The 17,073-nt window shown below is 38.0% G+C and overlaps 1 protein-coding gene across 24 annotated transcripts in view; it reads right to left on the minus strand.

The window, feature by feature from the left end:
- Window positions 1-2,029: 2,029 nt before the first annotated feature.
- Window positions 2,030-17,073, minus strand: part of DLGAP2 (DLG associated protein 2) — a 450,475-nt gene continuing 435,431 nt past the window's right edge. For 22 of the 24 annotated variants that reach the window (XM_021551147.2, XM_021551145.2, XM_021551143.2 and 19 more), the window contains 4 exons: window positions 16,216-16,307; window positions 11,754-11,906; window positions 10,943-10,960; window positions 2,030-9,441 (listed from right to left, as the gene is read on the minus strand). In XM_021551147.2, the coding sequence (XP_021406822.2) occupies window positions 9,223-9,441; window positions 10,943-10,960; window positions 11,754-11,906; window positions 16,216-16,307 (482 nt within the window). In that variant the 3' untranslated portion in view covers window positions 2,030-9,222. The remainder of the gene's footprint in view (window positions 9,442-10,942; window positions 10,961-11,753; window positions 11,907-16,215; window positions 16,308-17,073) is intronic. The other 2 variants (XM_021551158.2, XM_077782385.1) reach the window with 1 other exon arrangement.

Consider the following 17,073-nt stretch of genomic DNA (forward strand, 5'->3'; position numbering starts at 1 on the left):
TTCATCATGTTAAAGAGGAAAATTAAATTGGCTGACATGATAAGATGTTGGCAAATGAGCATTGTCTAGTTTTTATCACTGTGTTATCCTCTACCTACCTACTATCCTCTACCTACTTATAAATTGCTTGTTTAAAAAGTCACAACAAAATTTGTTCAGGGATTGTGTTAGGGCTGCAATAGGTTATGTAAGGTACTTGTCTACATTTCAAAATTTTCACACTTCAGCTGTGCTGCTACAGTTAAAACAATAGCAGCCTTCCACAAACCCACTGTCAGTGTCAGTGCAGTTCAATTGGAATAAATATGTTAATTCCAGAGCATGTACTCTGCACCTGATTATTTGGTTCAGCAATTGAAATAAAATATGTCACATCTATGCCCCAGCTTTACTTGACCTTCCTAATTCATCAGCGATGCCTGTCCTCATTTATACGGGTATGCCTGTAATACTGAGCTGACATTCAGCCATCTGTGAAGCTGTTGTACAAGAAACAGCTTGCTTGTTAGTCCTGAGATCTTTTCCAGATTGCAGGAAGGATCAGCCTATTTTAGGGAACTCATGAAGGCTAAGAGAAGCTAAGAGGCTACTGGAATTTCAGCTAGAAGTGATAAAGGCCTTGGTTCTGACATAATAGTGCAGAACTGCTGTAAGTGATGCTCCATGCCTTAACATCCAGTGTTAGGATATAGACAAAAACAACCACTAAGTTGCTCTAATGACCTCTCATTAAAACTGCTGACATACAGCTGGAAAATTTTGAGCCTTCCACAAGAGATATTAGAAATGAAAATTCCTTCATAGCAGCAATGAGCCATTAGAGTATCAAGTGCTGAATTTTATTGGTTTTACTGCCAAGACCTTTCACAGCCTCTTTGAACATCACCTGTCCAGGGTGTGCCTAGCACCAGCCATTAAATCAGAAGATGTCAACTTTCACCTCCAGGTGGTTCAGGATGCCAAAATTCATCACCTCTGTGTTAAATTTTCAAACAAATGTTCTTTCTTGAACTCAATCCCTTCTTGGGAAGACATCCCTGAGAGTATCTTCCACTTCGTTATCCCCTCTTTTTCTGATGGCTGCAAAACAAATGACAGTTGATGGGATGCTGGGATGCTGTTCTTCATTTTAATTAATAGCATCTCACTTTTTCCCATCAGTTTCTCTCCTGTGTCTGCCTATCTGTTGCTTCTTATCTATTGGTTGGACTGTAAACTCTTTGTGGTAAGGGAAAAGTTTAAGTTTGTAAATGTACAGTGTTCAAATGTGTAAGTGGTCCATAGCTAGAGATCCTAAGAATTAATATATATAATACATGAGCAATAAAAAGTTACTGATTCAAGCAACTAGGCACTTTTCTATGCCAAATAAGTTTATATTTTCATATTATTTCTGATACCTCCTTTGTTTAGATTAATCTTTGTTTCATGCCTGTCATGGCTTTTGTCTAATCAAGAAATGTGGTAAAGTATTCATCAAATTTTCTGATGAGTTGCTAAAGCCATTCCCAGAAGGAAACTTGTCTGAACTGAAAACTGTGAAGCAGGATAGAAGCTCTTTTTGGTTATCCTGTTGCAAACAGTAAAAACACACAGAGATGTTTCAGGATTCACTTTGTCAGAACAAATCCATTCAGTTACTTCTGCCCACTAATGACTGCATACAAGTAATTCAGTTTTGGGGTTTTTACAAGCAAAAGACACTAGTATTCTTTCTGTTATGATACACAATGTTCTCACTCTAAATCAATGGATGACATTCTATACCTATAGTATTAATGGCTGTAAATCAAAACACATAAATGAAATGGCATAGCTTATTCCATTATTTGTTACTTTTCATTAAATTTGATATGCATCTTCCTCTGACTTCAGCTAAAAATCCTATCAAAATTATTTTTATAATTTATTTCCTAACACTTCAAAGGCTACAAGCCTAAAGTAATGGTTTAGTGTTGTCTACAAATTGCCTAGTTGGAAATATCAGATTTTAACGAATGCAAAATTTGAAAAGCAATAAAGAGTATACTCTATTTTTTCTCAAAAAATTTAATTGCAGAATTATTTACAGGAGATGAACATAAACAATACATAAACCAATTGAAAGAGGCAGCTTCATAAAAGAGCCATGGGGCAAAATAGTGAAGCACATTTTCTTACAATCAGCTGGAGATGAGTAGAGAATCAAGAAAAAAAGAATAACTCAATAATAAAACAATTTTCAAATATGTCTTCAAAGTAACAAATAACATTCTGGTAAAGAAGATATTACTGAGAAGCAATAAATTATTGTAGCAATGAAACAACATACTGTACATTCAATTTAGGTATCCTGCATGCTACTAAATAGAATTTATCAAAAGAACCATAAAAGCATGAGAAAGAATTACATAAAATAGTTTAATTCTAGTGAAGTGTAGCTTTATACATATGGTGAATATTTGGCACTCAGTTCATCCTCATTGTTGATATGATTTCTTATGTATATATATATTTATATATATTTATATATACTTTTAATGATAACTAAACAGCTAGTTTCCTGGTTCTAACATTCCTTGAAGTTCTATAGGAGGCATTTAATTTAGTCCTTAGGCCACACTTGATTATTTTGGCATGTGCATGGTAAATGAAAGTATGAGTTTTGTCTCTGTACAGAAAAACCTGCACAGTCATAGTGGCTTTTCTTCAGGAAAGAACAGTTTTAACATATATAAGCCAGGCTACTTGAAAGGGAATTTTATTTCAGTCAGGAATTGAATGTATAAATTGAACTAAATAATACATGCATGCTGAGCCCTTTTAAAATGAGATGGCCATTTTATTAAACCTCCAAAGGGTAAATCAAAGCATGGATATGAGTATGTGGATTCCATGGTAATTATAAAAAAAGCTGGCATGTCTGTGTGAGGACTCTCTTCAGAGGCTCAAATCTACTACTGAGCCCTCTGCATGACTCTGACTTATCTGAAAGGAAAAATGAGCTTCTACAAAGTAATGGCACACTTGCTACCTTGAGCATGGAGTCCTTCCTACCTCAGACTTGCTGAGTCAGATATTGATCTGAGTTATATTGATTCATATCTGATACTTCTTTCTGGTTTCAGTTTCTGAGCATTGATTCTAATACAACTGGGATCAGAACACAGACCGGTGCTCTGCAATAAGCCATCTCACAGATAAGAAACTTTTATGACAGTGAAGCTTTTGGAATGGGAAATAGTGTGTTGAATGAAAGAGTGGCAAGGTAAGAAGAAGAAAATTCCTCACTGATGGACTGTGTTTGTGAATGATGACTATATATTCAAATAAGCCTCCTCCTCATTTATGCTTAGGTGAAAATATCTATGTTTTTGTACCTAGAGAAGTAAAAAATCCTGTCCAACAAAATCAATTTAGAAAAATAACAATTTGGCCTTAATAAAATATAGAATTAAATTGCCAGCTGATGAAAACTGTTCTGTGTTTGCTCAGTTAAAGAGCAAGCTATGTAGACAGACTAATTTACCTTAACTATGATCTGACTTCAAAAGCCGTTCTCTTCTGGCAGTGAAGGGTAACGGTTCAAAAGCTGGGTGTGGAAAGGTGGATCAGTGAACATGCAGTCTTCTTCTGCCATCATCTTTTATGAAATGCAATATGAATTTAATGAAAAAAGATTTGGAATACCATTTTTAGATACAGAATAATATAATTGTTTATGTTGGAAAAGACATTCAGTAATGAATGCCATGGCCCCTTTCAGCTATAGGAATTTTATTTCATTAAGAGGAGCTGAATCAGCTCACCTATGCTGGCCAAATTTTCTTTTGGGCAACATTCCATTTCAATTTGGGTTTTATACTTGCTGTCCTGAACAGCCTATTATGTAGTTAAACAGCTACAGCATTATGCCATAGAGGTAGCTACATTTCAGAGATAAATTAAGCAATTTTGGTGGATACAGAGGGCTTAATTCCTGACAGGACTTGTATATGCATATGAGTATGCCATGTTCCTGAAAGATGGTCCCTGGAGGTGAACATGGTGAATAGCTGCTGATGAGCCATGGGGCTGCAGTAGGAAGTGAACCTGCCACAGCCATCAGTGTTGAGGATGAGCTGCAGGAAAATGGCACAATCTACAGTGTGAATGTGAGTGTTGGCTGTGGTTCCTGGGTCTGGTTCTCTGGAACCTTGACAGTGAAAAATCATTACGTGTATGTATTGATAAATGTATATATCCTCATTCTATTCTGCGCCGTATGAAATGGTGGCCCCTCATCCACTGATCCTGTTCATGCAGAGAGGTGCCCCCATTGCTCTGCTATGAAAGAACCCTTCGGGTCAGGTCTGAGTCTCATGAAAGAGCAGCTGCCCAAACCAAAACACAATCATCCTGCCTCAGTGCTGTGCCCCACGTCTTCCCTCGTGTTAGCTGGGCTGGAGGGCAGACTTGGGGAGAGAACAGGGCACTTGGGGAAGGCTGCTTGTGCAGCAAGGACCCCGAATGGACCTCTCCCGCTAAGAAAGTGGGGAAAATGCACTTGCAAAGGGGAGACTTGCCAAGATACCTGACCAAGAGGGCTCAGCTGCCAGTGCCATCAGCTCCTGTAACTGGCATCAGCCAGGAGTCTGCTCCGGCACCCTTCCAGGGAGCTCCTCCACTGCTGGGACCTCACGGCCCTTGTCAGGAACAGAAAAGGCAAAGATTGTTCTGGAAGAATAATTTGATGCTCATCACTTCCTGCCTACTCCCTAGGGGATGGTATGATTGCCCTGATTGCCCTCATCTCTGCTTTGCTCAGGTCTTCCTCTTAGTCCTTCAGCACAGGCTCAGACTTTGAGGTCCCAGATGCTGGAAGTGTGCTGTGGAAGGAAACTCCCAGCAGCATGGGGACAGGTGGGAGAACCTCCAGCATCCTCCATGCTGGGTTACCTGTCCCAGCTGCAGCCCAGCCTGGAGTTTGTGTGTTGGCTAATAAAGTGCTTGGAGATCCTTCTGGATGAAAGGCACTGTGTAAGTGTAGGTGTCAACCTGTCATACACCAGGAAGCACCTCTCTAGACATTAAGGGGTTTGCTGATATTCCTTACCTCATGCGCAGTTGGTGGGTGGTATTTCTGCATCATAAGATGCTCAAGGAACAGTAATGGGAGTAAGGTTGTTTCATGATTAATTTAAGCTCCCTTTCACTGAGGCTCTGGTTTCACAGATTTTCAGTGCACACAGCTTGACACCTGGAGCTGCCAAAGCAGCTTCAGACTCAAATCGGCATGCACAAGCCAGCACTTGATGGGTCAGCCTCCAGTGTGCCCTCGCCACTGGTGCCAACTCTGGAATGCTGAGGAGGACAGCAAACCCACCAGCTGGGCAGGGCAGGCCCAAGGCTTTGAGTGTAAAAGGCTGAGCTGGGCTGATGTGGAGGTCTGTGGCTCCGGGTGAGGGGCCTGTGTGGAGAGGGCCTGGGACAGAACGGTGACACTGCCTGAGGTGCCACCAGGCCAGGACCTCCCAAGGGCACTGCTTCCACAGGCCACGAGGAGACACCCGCACCACGTGTGACACTCCTCATGTAGCAGTCACTTGCGAAACCACCCAATGACCAAACATTCCTTGAATATATTCTAGATGCAGTGCTGAGGAAGTAGAGTACTAATTTACTGATACAGCAGGATGTGGGCTTATTTTAAAACAAATAATTTCCATTATATGAAATATATGTTATATCTATTTATATATATGAAATTCACACATTTTCCTATGCACTCTTTAATTCCTTCCTGATTGATTTCAAATCTAATATAGTGTCAAGGTTTAAGCATGAATTAAAATAGCATTTTTTGGTATTAAACTGTACAACATTGTTCATGTCTGCATTCTGCCAAAGGCCATTCTAATCAGGTGGACATGAAATAATAAAACACTTCATAATGTACTTCACCAAATTGCAAAAAATTAAAATCTAAAAAATATATACAAAGGAAAAATAAATATGGCAAATAACAATTTTACCATTCAGGCATTTTTCCTTATTTAAATTTTCTGAATTCTGTTTTATACTTGTCTTTTACAGGCAATGAGTAAATGAACAGAGACTTTCTATAGTTTTAATGTGTTAAAATACATATTAGCCCAATTAATATTTAATTAAACACTAGACTGTTTTAATATATTCAGCCATTGTGAGTGGTCTATACCATGAACTCTCAAAGGAGAAAGCATTCTAGTTCCTATCTTTCTGTTTATTTATATTCCTCTGACTTTGGTTTTGCAACTGACTTTTATTTTTGTGATGTGGGGTCAGATTACAATTTATCTGAATATAAATGTATTAAGATACAGTGTTTCTCATGTCAGAGAATGAAGCAACCTGATTTTGATTTATTTGCAAGACAACTATTATAAGCATAATGTTATCTTTCTAAACTAACCAGGTGTACAATATATAAATTGAAATGGCTAATTTGCCTTAAAGGTTAAAATGTTACCTATACAAGAATTTAATAAATTGCATTTCAAAATGCAGTGTGAACAGACAACATTATCAAATTTGTTAGTAGGCATCTAATTTACTTTTGATTTTTTTCCAATTGTTTTTGTGGGTTTTTTTTTTTGTTTGTTTGAACAAGCTGGAACAAACAGAAATCATAGATTTATAAATCTTAGACTGAGAATTTTCTTATAACAGCATGGGAAATGTAGAACACAAACTCCTCCAAGTCAGCATTATTAGGCCAGCTGGGGTCTCAGTTTTTCTGTAATTTGTTTGGTTTACAATTTGTCTTCATAAAGTCTGACTACTGGCACAATCAGGTACAGCTTGTCTTAATTGCATGACCTCTTGCTGCAGGTGGGGAGAGTTCAAGTGAGTAAAGTGATTCCTCCTGGAAGTGTACAGAAAATTAGATAAAATATGTTAGCTGCCATATGTATATATGTGTAGAGGTGTGTGTGTCTCTATTTTAAATTTCTTCAATCTAGGAAAAATACTGGCTTTGGTTTTGTGTGGATATCTAATTAGCAGCTCCACTTTAACATATCAGTTTTCAAGACTAAAGATGCCAGCCTCTGCATGTCCTTCTGTATTTAAAAGAGTACAACAAATATAGGAAGTAGGATCAATATTGTACACTGCCTAGGATTCAGCTCTTTCCTTAATAGAAAATGCCTTGAAAACACAAGGAATGGGAAATATAATGTTTTCATCTATAGAAGAATATTTCAGGGATTTATTATTTTTTATTCCTTTTTTTTTAATTTTTTTTCTTATTTTTTTTTTGCATTCTTGAAGGGTATACATTCGTCTTTGTTTTTGCTTCAACTATAGTTTAAGGCTATTTGGTAAAGTATATATCAGATACCAGGCTCAATTTACAGGGCTGTCTTCTCACAGGAACTTCTCAAAACTTCATCTCTAACGATTTGTACTTTGAAGCCAAGCATGCTTTATCAGTTGTCCAAAGACAGAACTCATGCTTAATACCACACACTGTAGGAAAAAAGAAGGAAAAAACCAAGCAACCAAACAAAAGAAAACAGATTTGAAGCAATGTCAGATCTGCATAACCTATGGTACTTCACGTTTTTACTCATCCATCAGGCTGCAGGGTGTGTGGGATTTGGATTTAAAGTGCTCAATAGGTGAAGAACCAAAGTGCTTGAGTATAATTAAAGAATTGTTCTGCCTATGGCTAAATACATTGCATTTGTTAAAGCAGGTAAACAGGGAATGTGGTAGCTGGGGTTGCCTGTCTCACTGGGTTCTCATTCTTTTCACCTAAATTTGTATTCAGTAAGACTCAAACCTTGATATTGGGGGCTGCATGTTGCTCATTTTATTGCGTCTTCACCTGAAGACTTCTAAGTACTGAATTGCTTGGTTGGCTCTGGAAGGTAGATGAAGTGGAATAATTCTGTTCCAACTTGTTTTAAATGAAAGCCTCTTGACTGTGGTAGCTACCACTTATATCTTCTGACAATATGAGGCTTGAAAATATATTATTTTCCATATATTCCATGGCTGGAAATCACTTATCTCTTGAGTCAGTTTGTTTTTTTTTTCCTATGTCTGAAGCAAGCAAGAACCTTATTCTTGCCATAAATGATACTGCATAGAAAAATAGTTCTAAAAAAAAATACAATTGTAAACCACAGTTCACCTTTACCTTAACATAACCATTTAAACTTATATATACTTACCACTCACATTCATATTTCTTAAACTGTTTACAACATCACAACTGGCATTTTAAACAAGCAAGATTTTTTTGTTCTCAAGGATACCCTGGAAACTCAATTGTTATAACAATTTGAGAGTTTGAAATAGTACATGTAGCACAGCTCTTGAAATGAAAGAGAGAAGGTTTTAAAATAAATATTAACATGTAAAAGAACTGTTAAAAATGCAATGAGTGGTCCAAAGGAGCAAGTGTAACTTTTTCTTTACTCATCTTACTACAGAAGATCTAACTTTTTAAGGCTTCCGTTTTCCTTTCACCCATCACTCAAGTCCTCTTGCATTACAATTTTGCTTAGGTTTCAGAGTGTCGTTATACTGCTAACAGCAAATGTTTATTAGTGGATGTTCCCACCATCACCGGACTTGTATGCTTCTTGGTTTCTGATGAACTTTGGAGTTTTAGTGGCCGGATATCCCTGTTCATCTCCAGAAACTCGAATGAGATGAGAGGCCTAATGTTATTTTGCAGTAACAAAGATGAGAAGAGTGGCAGAGCGCATGGGTAAATATGTTAGCTGGAAAAGAAACTGAAGGTCAAAGAGATAAATGGGTTCTTTCTTTCCTGCTCTTTACATTTGTAGCACCTTCTACTTGGATTAGCTAATGCCTCTAGTGAATGGTGAGATGCACCCATTTATAGTTTGTTATTCTTATCCCTAATTATCACACATTTTATAAAAATATAAATAACAAAAGTAAGCTGGGTTCCATCTCAAGAGGTGTTTCTTGTTGTCCTCTGAGAATATATTGGATAAGTCAGGTCTTGACAAGCCCTATCCATTGTAGCTGATTGTAAGTCAGACAATAAATACAAAAAGAAGTCGTTCTTGCGGTGAACTCAGCAAATTCTGAGGAAATCAAAAGCATTCCACTGTGCTTATGGCACAAAGAACACAACATCAAGGGCATATTTAGTGGAGAGAATGAGACAAAAATTACCAGGTAAGTGACAAACTGTACAAGCATTTTGTTTAAAAAAAGGAACTCTGCAGCATTCTGTCTTTAAAGCCGGGTTTGAGCCTCTGGGATATAGATCTCAATGCTGTCTGCACGCTCTGTGGCTGAATTCTGCCGGAAAGAGGCTGCTCGCTTGGCAGCCATCAGCCGTCTTCTGGCTTCTTGCCGTTGTCTGTCAGGTAGGTCCAGAGATTTTTCTCTTGTGATTGGAAATTTTCCTTTTGGGGGCTTCTTTGGTACAGGAGGAGGAATCTTTCTTTCTTCCTGCAACAGGGCATTAAAACTAAGAGTGAGCTGCACGTAAAAGGTACTTGTCAGCAGAGCATGCACATCAAAGACATGAAATGCAAAATACTGATTACATACATCAAGCATGCTCAGTTTGTGCTTGCCCATCAGCTGGCTAATGGATTACATGAACAGCTATCCACACTAGGGACACTGACAAAACCCTCTTATTTGACAACCATTATGCATTCTGCAGTCCTGCGCCTGAAAAACGACTGCCCTTCCTTCCACCATCCTTGCAGGTATTGGCACATGCAATCTGCACACCTCACTTTCATATGGATTTGTTTGATTTAAGATGACACATTATTACACTCATTATAAACAGAAACAGGCACTGTCTCTCCAATAAGAATTCAGCGCATCTGTGTGGTCTGATCAAGTGAAAAGACTCTCTAACATTAGCAGGACAGGATTTTTGATTAAATTAATCATCCTGAGTTTAGCCTCAGCTGGATATGAGATAGCAGCTGTGTATACATGTCTATTAGTTTAGTCTCCTCCAGGAATTGCTCTATGGAAACATTCAAGCACCAGCCAGAGAGAGAACACAGGGCTAATTGTTCTGCTTGCAAGCCTGGGCCATTTTAAAGAAAATTATGCTGAAGAATTATCAAATTATGAGGTAAAGTCAGTAGATTTTGTTACCAAAGGAGCTGTAAATTTCTCTGCAGGTGTTAAATCAAGAATTGTTTTGATCATTTAGAGACACTGTAAAATATCACATGAGGGCCTATAAACAAGGCATTGTACACTAATTTAGGTTAGAAGAGATGGACCTCTGGAAGTGATTTCATAGTCTCCATTCAAAGTGCACTTGCAGTTACATGCAACTTTGAACTTAAATCAGGTTTTTTGTTGCTGGTTTTTTTTTTTTTAATTTCATTTTTAATACTGGACTGCATAGCCCTGAAGATGAAGGCTCCATAAGTTCGTTTGTATAGGTAGAAGCTATAATATAGATATTATTGCTATATAATTTCTTAAAGTAATGACAATAGTCCAGAGTATGGGCTGTTCCTTATGGAGAACACAGTTAATTTGATGCACAGCAAGATTCAAATAATACAAAAATTGAACTGATACACTTATGGTTTACAGACTTCTCATTGTTTTTGTGGTTTATTTTGTTTTGTTTGTTTGGGTTTCTTTGTTTGTTTTTTGGTTTTTTTTAACTAATTCTGACTCTACTATCCAAATGCAATAGCCAAGACTAAATAACTAAGGTTATTTAAAAATATAGTTCTGCATTAAACAGGAACAGTGCAACAGCCTAAGATGATATTACCCATGATTGCCAGTTCTGCCTGTCTTTATTTTCTCTATCTCCTGTTTTCATAAAAGCTCCATTCCTGTCATCCCATCTTATTTTCTTTTCCACTTTTAGTTATTTCCCTCTTAGGAATATCACTGTTGCTGTCACTATAATAATTTCTTACTTCCAGTTGCCACTAGTAAGCAAGAGTTGCAAACTCACCATCCACCAACCCGTTGGCTGAAAATTAAAATCCAAGAGGAGCATGAAGAAATGAAAAAGTTGTCAAAAATGCCTCCTAATTCCTCCCAAACCAAACAATTATTCACCTGAGGCCAACAGTACTGACTCAAACCAAATGCTGTTTTCATCTGACTGATACAATAATAAGCAAGGATAGTGAGGCAATCAAAGTAAGGGATGAAGTTCTAGAAAAGGGAAAGGCAGTTTCAGAATTACACTACTTTTATTTTTCACCTTTGGTTTGTAAGCATCATGTGGGGCATCTCCCAGGTGGTGGAGTTGCTGGGCAGAGGTGCAGCACTTTGTCCCCCAGAAGTATGTCAGATGAGCTTTAGTATGACCTATGCCATGTTCTGTCACGTGGTTTTCTCTCATTCTGGTTCTATTATCATTTGTGTCATGCTGGCAGGGTTAAGCACTGCAGTGTTCAAGTTTGAGCTGGCCCAAATGTAGCAGAGTGCTGCATTTACCTTGTGTGAATTCTTGGGCTATTGTCTTCTGTCTGAATTAATAAGAACATACTTCTGTACTAGTCATTAGAATGTGAATCAAATAATTTGAGCAAAAGTGTAATGGAGTAAACTAGCTTAGCAAAATCCATTTTATTTATAATTCAGCTCAACCTTGTTATAAAAGACAAGACTCTTCACATCTGATGAAAGTTTCCATGTAAAAATTGGGCCATGCCAATTAAATACTTCCCAGGGTTAGAAGCCTATTGTGTTTCACCTATTGTATTTAACACAAGGAGACTGCAGAACTACAAATCGGGAGTAAATGGTTTGCTTACCTTCCTTTCAGGTGATTCTATTATTTTCCATTCATTGAGTTTCAAGTGGTGCAGTTCATCAAACTTCATGCTGACGTCTTCAATTGAGAGCTGCAGTAAGTCCCAGAAACCTGCAAGGTCCTGGGAAGTTGGTCTTGGCATAGCACTCGGGTCCTGTGGTGCACAAAGGAAAGGATGTGAGTACTCCAGGAGGCTTTCAGTGGCGTGCATCGAGGCAGAAGGGCAAGGTGCCAGATTCCATTGCTGCAGCACTGCTCAGCGCCAAGGCTCTGCGTGCTCTGCAGCTGGGAGCTGTGACTGGAAAGCTGTGCCTCCTACACAGCCCAAACATGAATGAGTTGGATGTCACACGCGAGCTTTCCTGTATTTATGGGATGGGAAGTTCCTTAGCACCATATGCTGTGCTGACCTGCATTTATAAAGAGGAACAAGCTGACAGCCTCTGTCTGCTGATTATTAAAGGCAAGGGGAGTGTGGTTTGTAATCCAGCCAGCCTGAAGTTTTCCTGCATAAAAATTAGATTCTCAATAGCTGATTAAGACAAAACAATGCCACAAAAACATCACCTTATGCTGAACTTGATGTTTACATTGTCTTGGGTTTTCAAATGTATATATGAAGTATAAAATCTTGAAGGGATGCTTGAATTTTGCTCTCCAGGGAGTTGAATCACACTAAAGAACTGGGAAGACATTACCGCCAGGTACTACAATTAAGAGGCTCTATGTGCATAAGACTTAATGGAGCAAACATTGGTGGTAACAATTAGCAAGATGACCCTGTATTTGATAATTAACCTGATGCCAATGCTGGATAAAAATTGTATTATAAGGTAGTATATGGACACTTAACCCCATACTCTCTGGGCACTGGTACTAGTTCAAGAAGAGAGCTTTGCCACTTTATTGAAATAGGGCTTAATTGGTAAATATGTCTGTGAAGGTAATGAGGAAATGCCTTTTCCCTTCCAGGACAGGAGGAAGCCATTATGATGGGCTAAAGAATGGAGCTGGGAGAGAGGACGTCAAAACCATGCCAAACAGACTCTGGATCTCTCCCTTCCTGGCCAAAACTGTAAAGACTAGTTTGCTATGTCAGCACCACTGCTGTTATGGCAGCCTCTGTTCCCCACCTTTTTCAAATCTAGTGGTCAAAGGCATTTTATATTTAAACACAACCCCACAGCTGTCTAGAACCTGGAAGATGTCAGCATTGCTATTGAATTCCTCCTCTGAATCACACATTTCTAATGGTTTTAAACTAGGAATTGCTCATCAAACTTGGGTTTACAGATGCCACTGTGGTAGATTAGTCCCTGGAACTGAACATGACCCATATGTGTCACCCATATCTAGACCCCTACTAAAATCTGGGCCAAGAGCAACTTATGAGTCTTCTTCACTGGAAGAAAGTTTCCTTTTAATAGGGTGCTTCAGAGATTTAAGAGAATGGGCCATATAGATTATAACAGACATCTGGGAAACATTACAACTCCAGATTAGTGTTTACTGAAAACAACTTCATTGGATGGATCCAATTTGTTACAAAACAGTTTAAAATTTATGTCAGTGGGGTTACTTACTCTACAGAGGTCAATATTTCAGGCTTTAGGAACTGACTCCCTGTGTGAAATTCATGAGGAGAGTCCCACAGCAGTCTGTCTTGCAATCTGTTGTCTCCTGCCTGGTCTCCTCACTCACTCTCCCTAGTTTTCTCTAAATAGCCAGAAAATGATGCCACTCATTGCAGGGGCATTGCCTTCTGAATCAAGGCTAATTGCTGTTCTGTACCTTTGTGCGCCCCACTCTGCTCACAGTGTTTGTGAAGACCATGGCCTCCAGCACAACTCTTGCAGAGGGTTGTGCCGTGTGTGCTCTGGACACAAGAGGGCTTCCTCCTGCTTCTTACACATCCACAGTTCATGAATAAATGCTAGCACAAATGAGTACTATTACAGCCAACTAAGTTTTGAAAAGATTGGCTTAAACCTGCTTCTTCTCAGAAACTGCTTATTCATTTGTATCTTGGAATTCAGCTTTGCAGCCTTCCTTTTAGAAGAGGCCTAAAGCAAGCAACGAGCACCTAGATGGTGCTCAAGCTGCTCTGTTTTAGCCTGCAACCATGGCATACAAGCAGGATCTGTGCTGACTAGAGAACATGGAGGAGGACACTTCAAAGAAAATAAAGGGTGTTACAAAAAAGTAATGTTAATAATGCAGAAGTGACTAGTGATTAATCAGTAATGATGTTTTTCTAATCAGTTAGTGGGAACAGTATATATGTAGGAGATAGACAGCCAGAGTCATAAAAAAGAAAATTTCATTGAAGCTTACATTTCTGTGAATTTACCCTGAAAGTCTTTGATAAGAACTCCTAACATGGAGTATAATCAATCACAATAATGTGCCATTTGAAGTTCCCATGATCCTTTAGGAAAGTCCATATGTGACCTTCATGGTTAAATTTCAGTCTAAGTAAATATATTCCTCTAAAACCCTTGTTGCATTTTGAATTGTTGTTCTGTGTCCTACATTTGAGCTTATAGATGCTGAACCCTGTCAGAGTAACTGCTGTGTGGCAGCCCTGTATGTGCTGGATGTTTTGGAGAGAGGGAGCGCACAAGCTGGCAGCATTCCTCTGGGGCACTGAGATGCTGCCTTAGGAACCTATAGAAACCCTGCTGTAGGTATGCACTAAGTGACAATTTAGCAACAAACTTTATCATTACGTATAGGAAGAAAAGCCTCGAGGCATGAATGACCCACAGTCAGTTTTGCAGTTGCTGCTTTCTGCAGAGCCCATTATTGATTTAATGAAAGTGAAGGATATTCAGAGCCTAAATCTTGAGAGTGGGGTAAAGCCGCTGTTATGGACTTCAGAGGTTTATTATCCAAAAGAGAAAAAGAGAAGTAAAATCTTGCCATCTTTTTGGTTATGTTGTCTACAAAGTTGTAGATTTCTCCTTGCACTCTCTCTTGCTTTTGCAGTAATTAATTGTTCTGTCTCCCCAACAGCTGATGGCTGTGCTGAGCAGGAGCTGACTTGCTATTACAGTAATTCTCTCGAGCCCAAGTGCTTGGCCCACTTGAAGATGAATGAAGTGGAGTGGAGGTTAGGCTCTCCAAATATTAGTTTGCACAGCTTAATCAATCAGGTAATGGAGGGCATTTTTAAATTTGCAGAGAGAAAGTTTCAGACAATGATGAAGATTCCCTTCTTTTAGTATGAAACAAATTACTAGATAGGGAGCAGGCATGATATAATTGACAATACAGATGTGCTCAATTCTTGCTTGTCAGACTTTGTATATTTCTTCTGTTGTTTTGTAACAGCTTTTAAAATTATTGTTTTGACAGAGTTTTTGATAACTGGATTCTTTCCTAATGAGGACCATGTATGTTAATATCAGAAGGTATCAGAAGGTATGATATTTTTTTGCATTATTTTCTCAGTATTATTTCATTGCAGGTATTCTGAATGTTTAACTTTATGGATGGAAAGTAGCAAGTAGGTCTTTGCAGAATGGATGTTCTGCCTTGGAAGTTATGTGACAAATCCCAGATAGCAAAGAAAAGGATGTAAACAGATGTGTAGGTTATGTTTGCTGTCATGCACACAACAAAATTCAGTACTTTCAAGGTATGAAGTTTAGGGACAGTCAAGAGGAAAAGGTACACTTGATATTTGAGAGAGGCAAAGAAAGGTTTTCTACTGCCAGCTGTAGCTAGAAGAATTATGTTCTTCTATTGGTTGGTATCATCTTGCCACAGCGTTTGTATCACTGACGGCTGATGTCATATTAATGAAGATAACATTTAGAACTGAATTAGTCTCTAATGAACTTCCAGAACAATAGCAGTAACACTCATAAGTAATATAACGTATCTGTTCCTTTAGCCCCAGGACATCTCTTATATAATTGGTAGCACAAATTATCCAATTTAATTTGATGAACATTATAGATATCTCATTTCCATGATCAGTTCTATTTTCAGGTAGGCAGAAAGTTGGATCATGTATTCTCCACTATTCTATTTTATGATTTTCCACTGATTTTAATGTGAAAATTTCCCCCTTTCTTACATAAAATATAGTTGTTGTATTAGGGTATTGCAAAAATAAGACATAATCTTATGTCTCAGAAAACTTGCATTTGTTCCCTTCTCATTTCTTTTTGTTTCATAAAGACAGCAAAAAGAGAAAAGCAAAACATAATCAGACTGAAATGACTGAAATAATATATATGCTTAAAAAAAAAATCTAACAACATCATACATAAGGACTAAGTTTAAAAAAAGGGGCAAGTAAATGTGGGACATGAAAATAACATTTACTGCTCAGGTGCGCTACAGTTGTTTTTGAAGTAAAAATATTAAATTCTAAAATTTAAAGTGACATTTTGTGGAATATTATGGATGAATAAATTTAAACTCTCCAAGAATAACCAGGCAAAGAGACTTACCAGATTTTGCTGACAAAGCCAATAAAATTGCTGGAATTTCTGAGACATGAGGAGCTGAGCACTTCCAACAGCACTTCGGATCTTACCTAGGACTAAGCATACAGATAGATTACTACCAATAAATGTTTTTTGGCAGTAAATAAAATATCCAGCTCAAAAAAAAATGCAGGTGAAGTTATTTAAAAATAACTGGTTATTTTAAAATGGAAGCAAATATTTGGTTTTGTTGTTTGTGATTATGCACATAAAACATTTTTTAAAAATACTGAGGTATAGGAAAACTCAGTGGCACGTTATCTTTTGGCAATAATGAATGAATAATAAATGACATATTAATAAGTCAAAACAGACTATATTCAGCTTTCTGAAGTGGGCATCCATCAATCCATATGATTTTGAAAACACTTTTAAATTTCAAAGTAAATGACACCTCTCCCATTTACATTTGCTCATGTAAATTGAGAGCTGTTGAAATTGTCTTGCCTCAAGAACCAGTTGGATGTCTGTTCCTTTTGATGTAAAAGACACGTATATCTTAGATTATACCTTCTGGTTCTGCAACTGCAAATTACTTCACTCACTATGCTTGTGTTAATTATCCTTGGGTGAGATCTCTTTATCTGTTCTGAGGGTAAAGTTACTACATTCATCTGTAATATAACACATTCCTACCATAAGGATTAGATTCTCTCAGGAATTACATCTCTGAGACATGTTTTGGCACACCCACTAGGAATTACAGGTTGTCTGCTCAGGAAAATAGAAAAAGTCCTCAGCACAGGAGCTTCAGACAAAGTGGGACACAAGCAGGTGCTCCAGGACTTTGCTAAAGCAGTATCAGCTCCCATGGTTGTGTTG

This window comes from Lonchura striata, chromosome 3, assembly GCF_046129695.1.
Source record: "Lonchura striata isolate bLonStr1 chromosome 3, bLonStr1.mat, whole genome shotgun sequence".
NCBI lineage: Eukaryota > Metazoa > Chordata > Aves > Passeriformes > Estrildidae > Lonchura > Lonchura striata.